At 36.4% G+C, this 14,854-nt stretch overlaps 1 protein-coding gene across 2 annotated transcripts in view; it reads right to left on the bottom strand.

The window, feature by feature from the left end:
• The window catches only part of uxs1 (UDP-glucuronate decarboxylase 1), a 35,690-nt gene extending 23,657 nt beyond the window's left edge, over nt 1-12,033 (bottom strand). The window contains exons 1-6 of one of the 2 annotated variants that reach the window (XM_014011655.1): nt 11,720-12,033; nt 11,330-11,536; nt 7,950-7,977; nt 7,100-7,148; nt 5,402-5,445; nt 1,802-1,862 (exon numbers count right to left, since the gene is read on the bottom strand). In XM_014011655.1, coding sequence (XP_013867109.1) covers nt 1,802-1,862; nt 5,402-5,445; nt 7,100-7,148; nt 7,950-7,977; nt 11,330-11,420 — 273 coding nt within the window. In that variant the 5' untranslated portion in view covers nt 11,421-11,536; nt 11,720-12,033. Of the gene's footprint in view, nt 1-1,801; nt 1,863-5,401; nt 5,446-7,099; nt 7,149-7,949; nt 7,978-11,329 lie in introns of both variants that reach the window. The other variant, XM_014011653.1, reaches the window with a different exon arrangement.
• Between the last annotated feature and the right edge of the window lie 2,821 nt (nt 12,034-14,854).

Here is a 14,854-nt window from a genome sequence, read left to right as displayed (position 1 = left end):
GTGCAAACGTGTGTGTGTGTGTGTGTGTGTGTGTGTGTGTGTGTGTGTGTGTGTGTGTGTGTGTGTGTTCTGGTTAAACTACGGACGCACCCAGAGCAGCCATCCATTCTGGAAATATTAACTTTGAGCACAAGTTTATTAACACAATTACTGTAAAACACAGGAACTCAGATGTTAAATTGTAGCAACTTCAAATATTTAAGGTCAACAACAAAATGAAATGGTCTGTAATGCCAAAACAAATATTCATATGTTTTATATACCTAACACAAAGTCCCTATACTTTCCTTTTGTTATATAAATAAAGTTTGAGGTTAAAGAAATGTCAGGCTATAACAGGCTATTATTGCACAAGCTTACTTTTTAAAAGCCATATCCACATTTTAAATATTTGATTTYTTTACTACAGCATGAATAAGTGCTTGAATTGGAACAACTGTTTACCATAATACTGTGTACAGTCCAGCTTGTAAATCTTAAGCTCTGGATAATGATTCTTTTTTTTTATTAACAGCCAAAAAAAGTTTTATATAGTGGAGCAGAACAGTTATCCAACTTTTATTTTTAAATAAAAAAGGACAAAAAATAATCATGTAAATTGAATGACAGCATCACAAAACAATTAACCAAAGAAAGGTACATTTGCATAAATCAGTAAACATTACAGACAAGAAGGGTCACTAAATTATTATAGTAATCTTGACATCTTTAATCATACATTTGAAAAAACGTCAAGCAAGTTTTGCTTCACTCTGGATGATAACGTAAAAAAGAAAAGTCAACTAGAATATAGGTGGTCTTTTTAAGGTTTTCAGGTGCCAATAAAGAATAAAGTAGTCTAACCATTACAACAGAGATTGTGTGTGACATATTCCATGATGGTTGTTGCAAACACAAAACATTTAGCAACAAGGTCATGTTGGTTTATAACCATGCAGATAACACACACCAGATAAATTTAGTTGAAGACCCCGAAGCAGTATTTGTCCTGTTGGCTTTATGTTTAGGCTACGATAGTGATAGTAATGAGGTCATGGAAATCAGCAGGCACAGACAACATGACAAATTCTTACTAAGTCGTAAAACGAAGGGAGTATTTAGCAGGGTGAGGACAAAGGAGTGTCTTTTGAATGCAAAAAAAAAACAAAAAAAAAAACACTTATGCACAACTTCTGAAATAGCAATGACCAGCCATAACATTACGATGACCTGAGAGAGTGCTCAAATTATAACAATCTGGTGGGAAAACCTTGATCCTGAGATGGATGTTCTTTTAACATTTTCTATAAATGAATCCATGCACTCTTTTTCATTAATCTAATGGCAACTAAACATGACTTTGTGATGGATATCTGCCTAGCTCAGACATACAGTAGTAATGTAAAAGTAGCACTTTTAAATGAGATTGAACTGTTGCAGTCTCATTGAAAAACACAGTTATGGGGGTTTAATCTCACTGCTTCAGAAGACCCTGACAGACAGGKTTAAAATCCACAAAGACCAAAACCAAAATATAACAAAATCTATTAATAATATTTACAAATCAGACAATACAGAACACCCTCAGATGTTCTGATGCTTGGGTTGTTTTGATGAAAGAAAAAGAAGAAACTACTCCCTATTAAGCAGGTGATCATAATGTTAAAGTTCATTCACATATTTGTGATTTATTCCACAGTTTTACAAAGAGTGGAAGTGAATCTGCAATTACTGCCTATTATGTTTTACAGACGATAATAGCTTCTGTGAAATTGTTATTTAAGGTGTAATTACACAACTGTGATGGGCATTCATCACTTACCAGAATTCTCTTTCGATCTTTTTCTGAGAGAAACTTCACGGGTGGGTATTTCTGAAAAAAGCTGGGAGAAAAGATGACCTCTTCAATTAAGAACATTTTGAGAAAAAAAGGCAAAGAGAAAATGAAAGATGAATAGATCCTTTTCTGCAGTTTTCTAGAAAATCAGTTCTAATTTCATGAATTAAAAATGTAGCATGACTCATTTGGATTATATGTTGCAATTGGGCATTATGGTGAATCTGTAAGGACTGACAATGAAAATATGATATTTTCCACTTACATCCTTTACCATTACATCTCAAATAGGGATGCACCGATATGAAAATTTTGATGATATCGATATCCGATATTATTGATGTTATATGGCTGATATCTGTTATTTACTGATATTACACAAAGACAAGTTATTTATATTCATATATGCACAGATTCACTTGTCTTTTTTCGATACTGTAAAAAAAATAAATAAATAAATAAATAAAGACCACACCGCTGACATGGTTCTCTACTTCAGTTATTCCTGGCTGCCCAGCATCACTAACATGATCAAGCAGAAAACACTTGACCAACCATCTCCCCTCCCAAAACAGAAACACAAAGCTAAACAGTGGGAAATCAATAGACATTAATATTGGCCCAGTTTTAATTATYGGACCGATTCCAATAGTCTAAAAAATGACCAATATCTGCCAATTACAATGTTAATGCCTACATATTGTGCTTCCTTAACCTTAAACAATTCTAATTTCAATTACAATCAAAATGTTGGGGATTTTTTTTAATTATTTTTGGTTAACAGATAATTTCAGTTAAAATCCATTATACCAACCCTTTAAAAAGTTAAACCTCATATTCATGAAAGTCAAATGTATAAAATTACTACAAGTCAAACATGCCTCCCTTAGCATCTTTTGAGGCCACCTGCTTTAGTATCACCTTCACACATACTGCAGATTTATAGATCACTGACTAAGGTAAATGGACTGTGCTATGTTTCACCTTTCTAGCCAACCATTCTACTCAAAATGCTTTACAACACAATCTGTTCCCTTATTCACCCATCCACACTTACATTCATACAGCACTCTATGCCTCTACAAAGCAAATCTAAATAAATCGAAGACTAATCAGTGCTTTAGGTCACATTGAAACAATACCAGTTATGCCATTATAAATCAAGGTATCAACATGAACAAGGGAACTCTTTCACAAGCAGAATAGGGCTTATGTTCAGTTTTAGTTCAAAACATGTTGTATTTTTTGTTATATTTAGTAAACAGAAATGAAATCATCTTTGAGTTTGCCTTCAGATGTGATCTGGGCCCGTATTTATTAAATTTCTTAGAATTACTCTTAAAAATGCTGTTAATAGGTTTAAGTGTAAAGAAACGGTGTTAGCTAAAAGCTGAGCCCAAAAGTCATTTATCACTGTCTCAGTCTCACTTTAAGTGAAGTGTAAGAGTAGTTCTTCAGTCTTAGAGCTGATTTCTGACACTTCGCTGTGCCGCAAAGCTGATCCTGGATGACGTTGTTACAAAACCCCCGGCATGAACCACTTACAGCCTCATATTTCATGTTCAAGAATATTTTCAGAGAAATGTCAGAATAAAACTGTGAAAATCATAAAATAAAGTTCACATTCGACACAATAATGTTCATACATGTACTGCTTATCTGTAAATTACACAAAATTTCCTCATTTGCATCATGAATACAGACATATTAAAGGGCTTGAACTTACACTCACTTGAACTTACACTCACTTTATTAGGTACACCTGTCCAACTGCTCGTTAACACTTAATTTCTAATCAGCCAATCACATGGCGGCAACTCAGTGCATTTAGGCATGTAGACATGGTCAAGACAATCTCCTGCAGTTCAAACCGAGCATCAGTATGGGGAAGAAAGGTGATTTGAGTGCCTTTGAATGTGGCATGGTTGTTGGTGCCAGAAGGGCTGGTCTGAGTTTTTCAGAAACTGCTGATCTACTGGGATTTTCACGCACAACCATCTCTAGGGTTTACAGAGAATGGTCCGAAAAAGAAAAAACATCCAGTGAGCGGCAGTCCTGTGGGCGGAAATGCCTTGTTGATGCCAGAGGTCAGAGGAGAATGGGCAGACTGGTTCGAGCTGATAGAAAGGCAACAGTGACTCAAATAACCACCCGTTACAACCAAGGTAGGCAGAAGAGCATCTCTGAACACACAACATGTCGAACTTTGAGGCAGATGGGCTTCAGCAGCAGAAGACCACACCGGGTGCCACTCCTTTCAGCTAAGAACAGGAAAGTGAGGCTACAATTTGCACAAGCTCATCGAAATTGGACAAGAGAAGATTGGAAAAACGTTGCCTGGTCTGATGAGTCTCAATTTCTGCTGCGACATTCGGATGGTAGGGTCAGAATTTGGCGTCAACAACATGAAAGCATGGATCCATCCTGCCTTGTATCAACGGTTCAGGCTGGTGGTGGTGGTGTCATGGTGTGGGGAATCTTTTCTTGGCACTCTTTGGGCCCCTTGGTACCAATTGAGCATCGTTGCAAYGCCACAGCCTACCTGAGTATTGTTGCTGACCATGTCCATCCCTTTATGACCACAATGTACCCAACATCTGAGGGCTACTTTCAGCAGGATAATGCGCCATGTCATAAAGCTGGAATCATCTCAGACTGGTTTCTTGAACATGACAATGAGTTCACGGTACTCAAATGGCCTCCACAGTCACCAGATCTCAATCCAAYAGAGCATCTTTGGGATGTGGTGGAACGGGAGATTCGCATCATGGATGTGCAGCCGACAAATCTGCGGCAACTGTGTGATGCCATCATGTCAATATGGACCAAAATCTCTGAGGAATGCTTCCAGCACCTTGTTGAATCTATGCCACGAAGAATTGAGGCAGTTCTGAAGGCAAAAGGGGGTCCAACCCGTTACTAGCGTRGTGTACCTAATAAAGTGGCCGGTGAGTGTATATAGCACCTTATCAAGCCCACTTGGACCCTAAGGTGCTTTACAGGGGTGTCTGCATTCATTCACCAGCTGATAGTTATTCTCTCCAAGATTTAACCAGAAATATTCACCTTTTAGTTCAAAATTATGGCACTGGTAATTGTTTTTCTCTTTTTTCTTTTGTATTGATGACTAAACCTGTTTTACACATCTTATTTTAGTTAATCTGTACATTTTAACTGAGAATCACACTCAGGTGGGGGACCCCGGACCACTTAGTGCAGTTTTTGAGGTAATGCACAGTTTTCTTGAGGAAAATAATATCTCAGTCCAGCTCAGACACCTAGTGGCAACTCTTAACCACTTATGAGTCCTCTGGAGCAGTCTTAAATATCTGGGAGTGTAAGTGATTCTTAGACTTAAGAATATTGATAGGTGGCATTTACACTTAAGTCTGAGAGTAGGAGTAAATTTAAGAAATTTTCAACACTTAAGTATAAAGTTCCAATATAAGTTTGACAAATACGAGCCCCGATCTAAAACTCATTGAAATGTTTTGCTCTTATTGTAGATGTTCTAGATAATAAAGTTAACTAAGAAAAGATATGAATGAGACAAGCTGTGAAAAAAAAGCAATAAAATATACATACCTTTGTTCCAGATCATGAATCTTTTCTCTCAAAGGAGCCACAGCCTGAAGTGAGTCGAGAAGCAGTAAATTCAGAGTGAATCACTTAATTACACTGAGCTTCACTCAAATCAATCGAAATGACTGATGATATTTTGCTAACAAACAGAAATTAACACACATGCAGTTGCATGACTGCCTGCCTTTCTATGGCAAGCAATAATAACTTTACAAATAAATGCCAAATATTCAGCAGAGAAAGATAAAAACAGTCATAAATGAATTAAAAAAAAACAATGTTTTTGAGGCTCTTCAAGGTTAAGGCTAATTAGCAACATTTTTATTACTTTGACCATGAAAATGTCATGAGTCTGTGCAACTTTTATAATGTGAAAAAGCAGAAAAGGTTGAGAACAACTGCATTAAAGGCCAAGTTAAATTCACTTTTAGTAATAATGATTTTTAAAACAATAAAAATATTGATTTAAATCATTTAGCACTTTTCCCGTTCTTAACTTCTTGCATCCACTGTGGTTAATAACAGCTGCTGGGGTTTCAACATGTCGAGACGCTGACTCCAAATTAAAGCATTAATCTTCAATTGTGTCCTTTTGCAAACTGTATTTGTTGCCCTCATCATAATGTGGAGTCTTCAGTAATGTTTACCCATAAGACTGACAGAAAGCTGATAGGATTTCAAAGCCTAGCAAATTCTTTAAACTTTAAGGTCAAAGCGATAAACTAATTTACTCAGCAAGAACCACAAAATATGTGATAAGCAAATATGTTGATTTAATATGCAAGCTGAAATTTTGGTTGTATTAATGACTTCCTAACCGAGCAAGCCTGGGTTCTCATTGCCCAATTATAACAGGAGTTATTTTTATTTCCCTTTGATGCAGGTCATTAGAAAAGTCAATTTAATTTATCTGTAGAGCACCTAACAGTGTATCTAATTAAAAATTGCATAAAAGATGATAAGCACTTGTTGGATTTCATTGTGTGAAAAATTGTTTGAGCAAATATCAACAATTTTTAGTGAGTTTCTTAAAACTTCAAGAAAGGTCATCTACAGGAAATGAACTAATTAGGAGAATCAAATAATAACTTGACAGATTTAAAAAGGGAAGAAGGTCTCTTTTGTATGAATATTTAACTCAGCTTCAGGAAAAGTCCTGTTCAGCTACATCTTTGCCATTTAGTGATCTAACCAAACCATCCACCCTGTTCAAACTCAAAATATCACAAGTTTTCTCATAACGCCGTGTGTGCAGATAATTGTATTCTTCAGACACAGATGTCAAATTMTGAATTTGCTCAATGCAAACTAATCACTACAGCACTGTTGTAGATCATATTAATTAACTCGATCAAAAACAGGTTTATGCTGCCTCCTTTAAAAGATGTAAACAAGTCTTTGAATGCTGTCGTTAAAAGATTTAATACACGCTTCTCTCCCTGCAGATTTTTATATTTCTGCTTGAAAATTTGTTAAGATTATATAAATATAAAATAGTCTTTACAAAAAACAATAAAAAGGCACAAAGGACATGAGGGAAGAAAATGAAAAACCTTGAGGTTTTTACTGTTGACATTAATTACCAGAATTGAAGCTGTTATTGTTAGATAAATCTCTTTTATAAACATAACAAAATATTCTAYATTTTAGACTGGCCTTGTGAATTAATGGGATGAAAACAGCTTTACATGTCAAACTCACTTCATCAATTTTCTGCTCAATCTTCATTTCTCCTTGTTCTTGTATTGATCTGTGGCAAAACAAAAAAATAAACAGTGGTGTGAGGAAACATCACACATAACCACAAAAGAGACACAAGAAGACTTCAAGAGGAATATTTCTACCTCTGCCAAGTAAAACTAAATTTACCAACCCAGAACATCACTTTTACAGTGGGAACTAAATATTTTTATCATTTACATTTTGCTTACAATCGTCCAAAATGATAAGTCTTTTTTAATCATTCAAAAAAATAGTGAAAATAGATGTTATAATCCAACGTTTGGGTTTTATCTAAAACATTCTTATGGATTCTTTTTATAGTTTGCTTCAAGTGTAAAATAAACAATCACTCTTTGAAAAACAAATCTGTCATAAAACATCAGCAACATGAAACTCAAAGGAGTACATGAGAACATCAGTTCAAGCTGTAAGTCAATGTTTATTTGCTTCTAAAGCAAACAAAACTATGTGACTTTAGTACACAATATTAAACTGCTGCTTCAAAACAAAAACTGCAAGTGAAAACATTAAGAAGTGAGCTGCTTAGACTAAAAAACAAATTAACAGGTCTTTGAAAAAGTCAAATGTATTAGTTTGGACATTAGTTTATCTTTGAATTGAACAACTTGAGCTTTTTCAAGTTTGTTTTTACTTAATATATTTTAAACTGTATACATTTTTGGAGCATCTTGTCAACATGCATTAAAAACTAGTTCCTATAAAATGCTCTGATTTTAACTGTGTCCCTTTAGTGATAAGGCTAACATTTTGTTTTTATATTGGTGTTATACAATTACAAAAAGTAGATAAACAGAAGAAAGAACTTCACCTCATGTTTGCATACGTTCCCCAAACAGCTGAAAGAGCATAAAGACAACAGGTAAATATAATTGTTATCATAGTGCAAATGATAAAAAGTAAAGTTATAACAGTGAGTGACACACTGGACAGTGAAAATCTTCCTAAACTGAGGAGCAACACTTAATCTCAAGGTCTTTTCTGTTAACAGTTTCAGTGGGGAGATTTTTTTTGCACAAGCAACTGAAACTTTTCCAGTTTTCATAGACACAGACAAATGTTTTTGATTTTCTTTATCAAAAATATTTATCAAGACAGTAGAAAACTATGAAATTCCAGTAAGATATTTGTTTCTTTGCAAATACGAGAAAACCTTTTGACCTGTAAAGTCAACCTTCATGTTAACCATAAGTTTAAAAAAATGCCTTAAACCATCAAACACATGGTTCTACTTTAATTATTTTTACTTACTATCATTTTACCACAAACCACTTTCCATGCAGTTTTCTTAAATGTTTCAAAAAACCTCAAGCAAAACAAGTTTTTAAAATGTCATAAAGTGCAATAAACGCTGAAAATAAAATATTTTTATTCTTTATCACTGAATTAACAGAAATAAAGATATTTTTTAGACAGTACTATCAACTAAAGTGTCACAATAGAACAGCAGAGCTGTCTCCCCATCACAAGAAGGCCACCTATTCGCCACCTGGAGCCTTTTCTGTGTGGAGTTTGCATGTTCTCCCTGTGCACATGTGGGTTTTCTCCTGGTTACTCTGGTTTACTCCCAGGGATCATGCATGTTAGATTCTTAGGTAACTCTAAATTGTCCCCAGGTGTGGATGAGAGTACGAGTGGTTGTGTCATTTGTCTTTATAACACAGGTGTCGAACTCCGGTCCTCGAGGTGCCGCTGTCCTGCATGTTTTCTTGTTTTCCTGCTCAAACGCACCTGATTTGCATGAATAGATGATTAACAGTCTTCTACAGAATTTAAGGAGTTAATTGAAGCACTGAATCAGGTGTGTTGAAGCAAAAAACAAGGAAAACATGCAGGATAGCTGCCCTCAAGGACCTGAGTTTGACACCCCTGCTCTATATGTTCCTGTGATTGACTGTCAGGGTGTACCCCGTCTTTYACACAATGAAAGCTGGAGTCAGGCACCAGCCACCTGCAACCCATAAAGGAAAAACCAGGTAAAAGAAAATAAATGGATGGATGCTTCAGATGGTAAATGATTCATTGGGCCATGTTCTTATGTGTCAAGTATTAAACATAAATCAACAAGATTAACCTGACAATAGGTGAAGCATAATCTGCCTACAAAAGTTATTGTAGGATCTCTTGGTTTTGATATTAACAAGTGGACTTCTTAACAAACTTAATCAGAAGTAAAATTTAACTGTTATTTATTCAGTAAATAGTGTCTTAATTTTAATAAATGACTTTCCGTCATTTAACTGAAGATTCATGGCACAAAGCCATCAACATGCAATACTCTGCAAATATGTTAGGCTAGTGGGGAAAAATATTAMTTGCACAATTATCAATTTTAACAATTTACACTAAGAATCTAGCAAAACATAAATCTAAATCAAAAAGATCCATCCATCCTCTTCCACTTATCTGGAGTCGGGTCGCTGGTGCAGCAGGCTCCCTGCCACTTGGGCCAGCTCCGCTATCAAAAAGATATTTAATGTAAACATGGTCTTTAAAACAACATCTATTCATAGGGTACACTTGTACAAGTCATGAATTTTGTAGGGTTCAAGTTAGGTGTATGATTAACTAGTTCTAACAGGTGCTGGTGGTCGCATACGTTGAAAGTCAATTATTAACTAAAACAGAAATGTAAGATATGAGGTTTAAAACGGGATAAGGATGCCACCAAGATGGAGGAAGACAGTTTGTCACGAGTCAGACACCACAACAAGACACAGGTTAAAGCAGTAACTTCTGCTTTTCAGGTTTAATTAAGAAGCACAAAAATACAGTCAGGGTTCATAACCACAGACACAATGATCAACTGTGCTCTAAATACTGTATACTGTTTTATTATCATTAAGACAGCATCTTCTGCATAAATGAGAACAAGGAAGTGACCAAAACAGACCCCTTATTTCAACATGACTGAGTGAGTCTGGGATTACAAAACCTATGGATGTTGTCATTTTGTCAGCAGCTGCTGCCATTTTCTTCACAAACTGCTGTGACCAGATTKTGCAAGGCTGCTCGGTGCGTTTGCTTGTAATTTCCTCCTGCTTCGTTATTTCTACGAATTTCAACAAATCGGGCTGCAGTCAGTTAGTTAGCTACARCCTCGTCTTTGAGTTTTTAATTTTTGTTGATGCATTTTGAAGAGACAATTTTTTGAAAAGAGGATCAAAGTAAATCACCTGAGTTTTTTTTAGTGACCCTTAAAGAGATAAGCTGCTATGAAGAACATTATTTTATCTGCCCTTGTTCTAAATTTGATAGATTTGAAACGTCGAAGTTTGTTTTTTTTAAATCCGGAACAACGATTGTTGCAAAGTGTTTTGACGCTCGTCTTCGTCACTTGACACATTTAACACGCTGTCATTAGTTGAGGAGCTTTGTTTACAAAACAGATGTCCACATGGTTTTTAAATTGTTTTAATTTCCTTACTTTCTAAGACACATTAAGTTGATTTGATGCTACAGTTTGCCTTGTAATGTTATTTTATACCTTTTCTGCTACTTTTGCTTTGGCTATTATTAAGTTTTATTAGTTTTTTAGGATACAAGATGCTTCCTACAAAACCAGAATGGGAATCTTTTCCTAAAATTTCATGTCGATATCTTGAACAATGAGGAAGTTATGAGCAAAATTAGAAAACAGCAAGGTGAAATGGTCACAAAGGCCTCATTGGTTCTGCTGTGAACTGCAGCAAGAAAACATGAGCTGATTTCACCTAAACAAACATCAATAACTTCCCTCTTACTTCAGATAATCACATGGTTTTTAGTGTTATTTTGTATGGTTTGAAATGTTCTTTTGGAATCCGCTGTCAGATTTAATATTGGTGTAGGATTAAAAAAATTATCCACATCCCTACAAAACCAGTCTACATCGACAGAACTGTGGTTAGTTCTCCAAACTGTTTGGATGAAGCTTTGTTCCCCTGAAAACTGCGTACAAGTGTAAATAATTATTTTAAACGGTGGTCCCAAAAAAATAAATAAATAAAAACACTGCAATGATTAGATTTCTTCCCTGTTTCASTTTGGTAATTGATAGGAATAAACAGTATTTTTGAATTTTTTCAAAACCTTTATGGTTTCCAGAGTTGTCTGTCAGAATGCAGTCTGGAGGCTTTGGTGCGGTGTGTGAGTGATTAAAAGAGAAGTTGTAGTTTTTACAGGTCTAACCATCCAAACTGGTGTACTTACAGGCAATGTAGGCGATCAAAGCGAGGGCGAAGAGCAGCTTCATCATTCTTCTGTTTAAGCCTGAAATAAACCAGATGATCCGCTTCATCATCCGCTCAACGACAGACCCAGGAAACCATCCGTTCAGGTCCAACTAACGCATGCTGGGTTGCAGTTCATGCCATCGGGGGGATCCTTGAGTTATGGCAATGACTTCAGGGTAAATAACTTGGATACAGAGCAGGCAACCCGTCAGCCTCTGCTACGTCTACAGCAGCAGTTTACGTGGCTAATGCACAGATAAACAGTATCAGGTGGCAACCCTTGTGGAGTGATAACACTCACAACTACACCGAAACCTAATYACCAGCGCCATTTATCCCAAGACAGAGCTAGCGCTTAAAAATTTACCTGGAATAAAAGCGTCTGAGTGTTAAAAACACATTGACCAACTCACGAAAACATCAGCCTGAATGGGTTAGCCGTTAGCTCCACCGAAGCTGAGACCAGCTAGCAAGCTACTAAACAAACAGCGTTGTTTCGGACTCTCGTTTTCTTTTTTTAATTCGTTCACCACTACAGCTGGAAAAACAAAGTYCGCGGTTTGTGTCTCATTTTTGCTATCAAGCGAAGGAATAAAGCAGCCGCTCAATTTAGCGTCACGGGAACGTAAACATGTCGGGAATTTGCTCCGCTCAGCTGTGCCAAGTGAAATGTGATGAGAGCGATCACTCCGCGCTCGATTGAGCAGCCTGACTTTTTAATGCATGAGAAATGCATGACGCTAGTTTGATTACATTTTCTGAAATAAACGTTTTATTTTTGGTATATTCTCGCCAAAATAGTTGTAATTTTATTGCTTTCTTATTATAGTTGTGTGGGTTGTCATAATTATAGCTTTGGAGCTTCCTGTTTCTGAAATAGATGAATCTGAGTCCATACAGTGGCTCTTTTATATTAGGTTTGACACGATGAATTCAGCCTTGATGCGTACTTTTTTTTTAATATTCCATTTTCAGCCACTGCGACTTCTTTGGCGCTGTAAACTTTTATTTTACTTTACCCAGACCTTGTCAACAGGTTATAACGACAGAATATTAAGACAAAAAGCAATTAATCTTTTTTTGTGTGTGAAATTAGGAAAAAAAAAATGTGAGATGTCCAGGGCAAAAATGTAATTGTCACAATAAAAGACAAAAATGCTCTAAGTGAATTAAATAATATAGGCCATATCCACACAATTAACTGGCACAAATAGCTATAAACAATAGTAATTAATATATTCAATAATATTCAGAAAATTGTTGCAAAATCAATACATTGTTGTTTTTCCTAACTTTACCTCTCCTGTTCTTATGCTTTTTATTGACACTTACCAAATCTTCTGCTCACATACTATTTCGGTTGTGACTATTGTGATTTCTTCAAGTTTTTTCAGGTTTTTCTTATAAACAAAGCTGAGAAGATGACGTTTCTCTTAATTTGAACCACCATAAAGCCCATTTAAAACAAATGCACTCAGTTTTCTAAAATCCGTCTGATGCGGTGGGGCCCTCTCTTGCAAACCTGCTGAACCTCTCCCTGACATCTGGATGTGTCCCAGGATCCTTTAAAAAAGCAATTGTAGAACCCAGAATAAACAAGCAGTCCCTTAACCCGTCAGACCTAAACAACTATCGGCCCATTTCCAAACTACYGTTTATCTSTAAGGTCCTGGAAAAAATTGTATCAGTACAACTGACAGCCKACCTGGATGAAAATAAAACMCAAAATTCCATTCAACAGAGACGGCTCTTCTTCGAGTATCTAACCACCTCCTGATGTCTGCTAACAGAGGCCTCTTTGTTCTACTTTTATTAGACATCTCCTCTGCCTTCGACACTGTGGATCACGCCATTCTATTATGTAATCTGACAAACCAGATATCTGGAGCTGTCTTTGATTGGTTTAGTCATACCTCTCAGGCCGCTTCTTCTCAGTCCTTGTAGATCAAACATGTTCTGGTTCGGCACAACTCACCTGCAGAGTACCACACAGGGTTCCATCCTGAGCCCTGTCCTATTCCTCATCTACATCCCGCCTCATGAGTCAGATCATAAACAATTTTCCTGACATTTCATACCACTTCTATGCAGACAACTTGCAGCTGTACTTGCTCTTTTAATGAGTCCAGCTTCCACAAACTGCGTTCCTTTCTAAACTGTATCACTGAAATTAATCGCTGGCTATCAGACAACCTTCTGCTCCTTAACCTTTCCAAGACTGAGACACTGATCCTGGCACCAGAAAATAAAATCACAGAGATAAAAGAGCAGCTTGGCTCTCTGGGTCCAACAGTTAAACAGAACATACGAAACCTAGAATTCAACTTAGACTCAGGTCTGTCCTTGGATAAATATGTTAAAAGTCTGGCTTCATCATGCTTCTTTCAGCTCCGTAACATTTCAAAACTTCACCCCACACTGTCTGCCTCTGACCTAGAAATGCTAATCCATGCCTTTGTCTCGACCCGCCTGACTATTGCAACAGTCTGTTCACCTGCTTGAACCAAAAACAGCTTAATCGTCTTCAACTTGTACAAAACTCAGCAGCAAGACTTCTAACTCGCACATCGAAACTCTCCCACATTACTCCGACCTTATCAGAGCTTCACTGGCTTCCTGTCCACTTCAGACTCAGATTCAAAATTCTATTTCTCGCCTTCAGAGCACTACATGGCCAGGCGCCCAGTTACATCTCGAGCCTCATCTCCCACTACAATCCAACAAGCAATTTGTGTTCACAAAATCAGAACCTTCTCATGTTCCCCCACTACCTATCTCAAGACCCGCAGAGACCGTGCTTTCTCCTCCATGGCTCCCAGACTTTGGAATTATCTCCCAGTCCATCTGTGCTCCCTTGATAACACTGACACCTTTAAAAATCAACTAAAACACATTTATTCACTCAAGCATTTAGCTGAAGGTATCCTGCCGTCCACAACATAATCCTGAACCTAAACTTCCATGACTGCAAAACATGTCTTCTACTTCTGACTGGTATCCATTCATTTACATTTTATACGCCATGACCATCGACTCCAATTAGTTACAGGCAAGCCTATTTATTGAATATACACCTTAATTAGTATTTTCTTCATCATTTTTATTCCATGCCACTTACTATTCCAAAAAGTGAGAATGTACTGACTGAAATTTCATCATTTGTAATGTAATTGTCAAGTATTTTTGTTTTTCTATTTATATTCGATTATTGTACAGCATCTTCTAACTATCAACTTTTTCTATATTATTGATTATTGTACAGCCCCTTGTGAATTCCATTTCTGTGAAAGGCGCTTTATAAACAAAATTTTACTTACTTAATTACTTACTTACTTACTTACTTTTGCTTACTTACTTACTTGTTTGCTTACTTACTTACTTACTTACTTACAGTACTTACTTGTTTGCTTACTTACTTACTTGTTTGCTTACTTACTTACTTACTTACTTACAGTACTTACTTGTTTGCTTACTTACTTACTTGTTTGCTTACTTACTTACT

The sequence above is a fragment of the Austrofundulus limnaeus genome, unplaced genomic scaffold, assembly GCF_001266775.1.
Source record: "Austrofundulus limnaeus strain Quisiro unplaced genomic scaffold, Austrofundulus_limnaeus-1.0 Scaffold83, whole genome shotgun sequence".
Taxonomy (NCBI): domain Eukaryota; kingdom Metazoa; phylum Chordata; class Actinopteri; order Cyprinodontiformes; family Rivulidae; genus Austrofundulus; species Austrofundulus limnaeus.
This window is presented reverse-complemented; position numbering and strand designations above follow the sequence as displayed.